This window comes from Oncorhynchus gorbuscha, linkage group LG24 (genome assembly GCF_021184085.1).
Source record: "Oncorhynchus gorbuscha isolate QuinsamMale2020 ecotype Even-year linkage group LG24, OgorEven_v1.0, whole genome shotgun sequence".
NCBI lineage: Eukaryota > Metazoa > Chordata > Actinopteri > Salmoniformes > Salmonidae > Oncorhynchus > Oncorhynchus gorbuscha.
Window position 1 is genome coordinate 11,672,186 of NC_060196.1, and position 6,084 is coordinate 11,678,269.

A 6,084-nucleotide genomic window follows, 5' to 3' on the forward strand; every position below is an offset into this window, starting at 1 on the left:
GTGCGGTTGGCCCTGGGTTCCTCCTAATGCAAGACAATGCTAGACATCATGTGGCTGGAGTGTGTCAGCAGTTCCTGCAAGAGGAAGGCATTGATGCTATGGACTGGCCCACCCGTTCCCCAGACCTGAATCCAATTGAGCACATCTGGGACATCATGTCTCGCTCCATCCACCAACGCCACGTTGCACCACAGACTGTCCAGGAGTTGGCGGATGCTTTTGTCCAGGTCTGGGAGGAGATCAAGGCACGTGGAGGCCACACACACTACTGAGCCTCATTTGGACTTGTTTTAAGGATATTACATCAAAGTTGGATCAGCCTGTAGTGTGGTTTTCCACTTTAATTTTGAGTGTGACTCAAAATCCAGACCGCCATGGGTTGATAGATTTGATTTCCATTGATAATTTTTGTGTGATTTTGTTGTCAGCACATTCAACTATGTAAAAAAAAAAGTATTTCATAAGAATATTTCATTCATTCAGATCTAGGATGTGTTATTTTAGTGTTCCCTTTATTTTTTTGAGCAGTGTATATTGAAATACCTATAGATGCCCTTCTTTGCGAGGCATTGGAAACCCTCCCTTGTCTTTGTGGTTGAATCTGTGTTTGAAATTCACTGTTAAATGCAGCAAGAGGGAGAAACGGTGGAGAATACTTTTGGGCTCCTGAGTGGTGCAGCGGTCTACGGCACTGCATCTCAGTGCTAGAGGAGTCACTACAGACCCTGGTTTGATTCCAGGCTGTAACCCAACCGGACGTGATTGGGAGTCCCATAGGGCAGCGCACAATTGGCACAGCGTCTAATTTTCTGAAGTCAGATTTGGCTGTAAAGGCTAGCATAAGGGACAAGAAATAGCTAGCCACAATCAAACAATCAAATGTATTTAAAAAGCCCTTTTTACATCAGCAAATGTCAGTGCTATACAGAAACCCAGCCTGAAAACCCCAAATAGCAAGTAATGCAGATGTAGAAGCACAATGAGGTTCATTTTGAGAAAAGACAGCGAACCTTGTTAGCTACCTAGGTATAACCAACTAGCTAGCCAAATAACTAGTTTAATTTATCTCACGATTATAAAGCAAACAAAATGTTGATTAAAAACAGCATATTATTGACCTAAAAAGTTAGCTGTGTTAGCCCAGTCTCTATAATATCTAGAGTCAGGGTCCAGGATTGCCTATAGAAAGTATTCGCACCCCTTGACTTTTTCCACATTTTGTTGTTACAGCCTGAATTGAAAATGCATTAAATATAGTGTTTTTGTCACTGGCCTACACACAATACACCATAATGTCAAAGTGGAATTACGTTTGACATTTTTACTAATTAATGAGTAATTAAGTATTCTACCCCTTTGTTATGGCAAGTCTAAATAAGTTCAGCAATAGAGTTTAACATGATTTTTTTATGACTCTGTACCACACACATGCAATTATCTATAAAGGTCCATCAGTGAATTTCAAACACAGATTCAACCACAAAGACCAGGGAGGTATTCCAATGCCTCGCAAAGAAAGTCACCTATAGCCGTTTCAATTGTTTTTTTTTAAAGCAGACACTGAATATCCCTTTGAGTATTAAGTTATTCATTACATTTTGGATGGTGTATCAATACACACTCACTACAAAGATACTGGCGTTCTTCCTAACTCAGTTGCCAGAGAGAAAGGAAACTGCTCAGGGATTCAGTAATAAGGCCAGTCGTGGCTTTAATAGTTAGAGTTTAATGGCTGTGACAGGAGAAAATTGAGGATGGCTCAAGAAAGTTGTAGATACTCCACAATACTAACCTAATTGACAGAGTGAAAATAAGGAAGCCTCTACAGAATAACACAATTCCAATACATGCATCCTGTTTGCAACAAGGCACTAAAGTAATACTGTAAAAAATGTGGTAAAGAAATTAACTTTTTGCCCTGAATACAAAGTGTTATGTGTGGGGCAAATCCAATACAACACATTACTGAGTACCACTCACCATATTTTCAAGCATAGTGGTATCTGCATCATGTTATGGGTATGCTTGTAATGGTTAAGGACTGTGGTGTTTTTCAGGATAAAAGAGAAATGGAAGTTAAGAACAGGCAAAATCCTAGAGGAAAACCTGGTACAGTATGCTTTCCTCCAGACACCGGGAAATTAATTCACCTTTCAGCAGGACAATAACCTAAATCACAAGGCAAAATATACACTTACCAAGACAACAAATGTCTTGACTTAAATCAGCTTGAAAATCTATGGAAAGAGATGAAAATTGCTGTCTAGCAATAATTAACAACCAACTTGACAGAGCTTGAAGAATTTTTAAAATAATAATGTGCAAATATTGTACAATCCATGTGTACAAAGCTCTTAGAGAATTACCCAGAAAGACTCACAGATGTAAACACTGCCAAATGTGATTATAACATGTATTGACTCAGGATTGTGAATTGTTCGTAAATTAGATAACTGTATTCCATTTTCAACAAATTTGCAAACATTTCTAAAAACATGTTGCGATGGGTGAGAGACATTTTTTTAAATCAAGTTTGAATTGAGGCTGTAACACAACAAAATGTGGAACAAGCCAAGGGGTATGAATCATTTCTGAAGACACTGTATTTCCAGCCTCCAAACATGGAAATGGAAAGAGACATCTGTCACACAAACCACCACAAAGTGTAATAACATTTTGACGATTTTCATTAGGCAAGAATTTATACTACTGTCTCTGTGTCAGCCATTCATCTCTGCCTTGGAAAAATATCAGTGCTCTCGTCGAACCACATTGCATTTTTTTATACCACTTGTTTTCAAGTCCATTCGCAAATTGTTCATGCCTCTGATATGTGGTAGCCTAATGAAAAATAAAGGTATAATAGTCAAAAGTTTTTTTTACATTTTGTTTTAATTATTGTGATAGGTTCATGTTTTACAGGTACGGCGTAACCTCACTATTTATTTTGCTGGGATGCCGTCAGGACCGCCTTACTTTCAATCCTGATCACATGTCACTATACAAGGGCCGCGTGCATTTTCTGCTGGTGTATCCTGAGGTAGCTCCTCTCTGAGAACCTCTTCCCGCAGTGTGTACAGACAAACGGCCTTTCACCCGTGTGGACCTTCAGGTGCATCTTCAGCTGGTCCTGGCGGGAGAACCTCTTCTCGCACTGGGGGCAGCTGAACGGTTTCTCCCCTGTATGGACCATCTGGTGCCTCTTCAGGTGGTCCTGGCGGGAGAACCTCTTCTCACACTGGGTACAGCTGAAGGGGTTCTCCCCTGTGTGGACCCTCTGGTGGATCTCCACCTTCTGCAGGCACCTGAAGCCTTTGTTACAGAACATGCAGAAGAATCGTTTCTCTTTACTATTGCCTGATGTGACTCCTCCTCCCTGAGCCTGGGCTCTAGCCCTGTTGTTTGAGTTCAATACCTGATCGAAATGGACACGGCCGTGTGAATCTGAAGGCCCCATCGACGTGGACACTGGATTGCGATCCCTGAACGCGTGTAAAGGAGAATTGGTTGTGACATTTAGATTTGTCTCTAAGCTTCCCCTGTAATCTAAGAAATCTCTGCCCTGCGAGTGTCCGTCTCCAAGGTGACTATCTGCATTCCATGTGGGAGGAGCATCACCCTCTACTTTCACAGTCACCTCATCTACCACTATAACCTCCCCTTTCTTATCTAGGCACCCTTCGGAGTATATACTACTACTGTACCGGTTCCAGTCCCCTCTAGACAGATCAGTCTGGGTCTCTAAACCTAAGGATATGTTGCCAGGGACCATCTCTGTATCATAAGAACAAGACAGATCATCAACCCCAGTGTCTAACACGTCACCATCTCCACGGGAATGAACCGTCCTCTGGCTCTGATGAAATACTGGTAAGTAATCTGAGCCAGGAGCAGGAGGACAGACAAGTGGCCCCAGCACCAGTCTCTCTGGGTCTGATCTGTGGTCTGATCTGTGGTCAGACCCTGTGTGTAAGAGCCGGTGTGTTACAGTTAAAGTCTCGGCATCCGTCTCTGACTTGAGGGTGGCGTTCAGCATTCCACTGACCTCCGGGATGCTGCAACGGGTCCTAGCCTGGGGCGCGGCAGTCAGGTCCTCTGTGGTTACAGGGGGCGCCACTCCAGCCGCTGCTCCAATCTGGATGTCTCTGCTGTGCCGTGGGTCCTCTCCTTCAGACCTCTCCTGCTTGACCCCAGGACCTGCAGCATCTGCATCTACAGACTGACACAAGAACAGAGGAGGTTATAATCGGTACAATGGTTGAATTGGATGACAATGTCGTAGGGAAGTCTCACAAACTTCCCTAGGGCAGATACATATTGTTGTGAGCCAGTGAATAGCTGAGGGGAGCATTTCTGAAATGAACAAGTCACATTTGATGTACTGTAATTTTTTGTTACACTACTACACTAACCTCTATCACGATAACATGCTGGTTTGAGGTTCCACTCCCCTCATCTATAGATATGGGTTGGTCATTTCTCCACCCATTGTGTCCTGCTGGCTTTACAACATTCCTGTGGCCTCCAGTGAGATGTCCTTCACCTAAGAGAGTGATTGGGGGAAAGGGGTGGTTAAATTAAATCATGTGAATGCTCAAAGCTATATTATACGCTATTTACACAGTCTACAATTGGCAGGAATGTAAGGTAACACTTCTCATAACTTGTTGACATACTATTTATTGATTATGTTCCATCCGTCACATTTTTAAAAGTAAGATAATAGTACATTCAGTAAATCAAGAATCTGGTTATAATATGAGTGTCTTTGTGCAATAAGAATTTGTTCTTTAATGTGCTTGCCTCGTGAAATAAAAGTAAAATACAACAAATGCGCAAGATAGCCAAGTAATCAGGGGAAGTATTGCATACTATCAAAAACTGAGCAAGACACAATTCCAGGTAACACTTATAAACGCATGCGAACCGGGTTCGAGAGCCCCCGCAGCCTTGGCTTTCTGCAAAATATACCTCTTGCAATTCCTCTGTATCGCTCTCGCATTGTCCTCTCTGCGCGCTCCCGTGCTACCTTCAGTTCCAGTAGCTGTAGTTTCCTCCTCAATGTCCTGTTTTCTTTCTGGCTTTGCGTTATTTCCAAACGAAACACTGCATAGTCGTCGTCTACGAGTTTACTGATCTCTGCCACGGCTGAATTCGCTAGCAGCTCCATGATGGATGCTATTTGAGTGTGAAAACCCATACAGTTAGCCATTGTTAGTTACCGTTAGCAGCTAACTAGCGTTGCCTAGATAACGTCAATCAACCAAGTCCTGTCTCTAACGCGAATTAAAGACTACATGGGGTAAATATGTGATGCTGTGCAGTTAAATTAGTAGTACTTTTAATTCTCTTGGTGTTAATAAACGTAAAAATAGCAACAATAAAAACGCTAACGTATAAAATTTTCTTGGTCATTGTTTCCTGTAGAGAAAGGATGTTATTGGTTAGGGTCATAGTGCAAATGGTGTGGCTAAATAAAAAGGTATGCGCTCTGTTCTTTGCAATACGGTACCAGAGATACTGGATATAATGACGAGATGCTTGTATCCCCGCCCTAACAGTGGGATTCGTTGTCCACAGAGCTGAACGGCAGACCGTCAAGCACCAGCCTAACACGGAACCCAAACCGGCTGCGCGCGTGCACCATCGTGCATAAATATATTTTGTCCCCCCACACCAAACGCAATCACGACATGCAGGTTCAAATATCAAAACGAACTCGGAACCAATTACATTAATTTGGGGGCAGGTGGAAAAGCTCTAAACATGTATGGCATTTAGCTAGCTTGCGCATGCTAGCTAATTTGTCCTATTTAGCTAGCTTGCTGTTGCTAGCTAATTTGTCCTGGGATATAAACATTGAGTTGTTATTTTACCTGAAATGCACAAGGTCCTCTACTCTGACAATTAATCCACACATAAAACGGTCATCCAAATCGTTTCTAGTCATCTCTCCTCCTTCCAGGGTTTTTCATCTTTGAACTTATATGGTGATTGGCATCTAAACTTTCATAGTATTACCACGATGACCGGTAAAACAGTTAGTCTTTCAATCATCCACATAGGTATAACCAATGAGGAGAT

At 42.3% G+C, this 6,084-nt stretch overlaps 1 protein-coding gene across 2 annotated transcripts; it reads right to left on the minus strand.

Moving 5' to 3' along the window:
• Window positions 1-2,399: 2,399 nt before the first annotated feature.
• On the minus strand, window positions 2,400-5,616 carry LOC124012469 (protein snail-like). 2 transcript variants are annotated; one of them, XM_046326111.1, is made up of 4 exons: window positions 5,513-5,616; window positions 4,972-5,178; window positions 4,413-4,543; window positions 2,400-4,219 (listed from the first exon to the last, which is right to left on the minus strand). In XM_046326111.1, exons 2-4 carry the CDS (start codon window positions 5,168-5,170, stop codon window positions 2,999-3,001), a joined length of 1,551 nt encoding a protein of 516 aa, XP_046182067.1. In that variant the 5' UTR covers window positions 5,171-5,178; window positions 5,513-5,616; the 3' UTR covers window positions 2,400-2,998. The 2 variants fall into 2 exon arrangements, with proteins under 2 accessions (XP_046182067.1, XP_046182066.1); XM_046326110.1 differs by lacking the exon at window positions 5,513-5,616 and having other exon boundaries at window positions 4,972-5,456.
• Window positions 5,617-6,084: the final 468 nt, after the last annotated feature.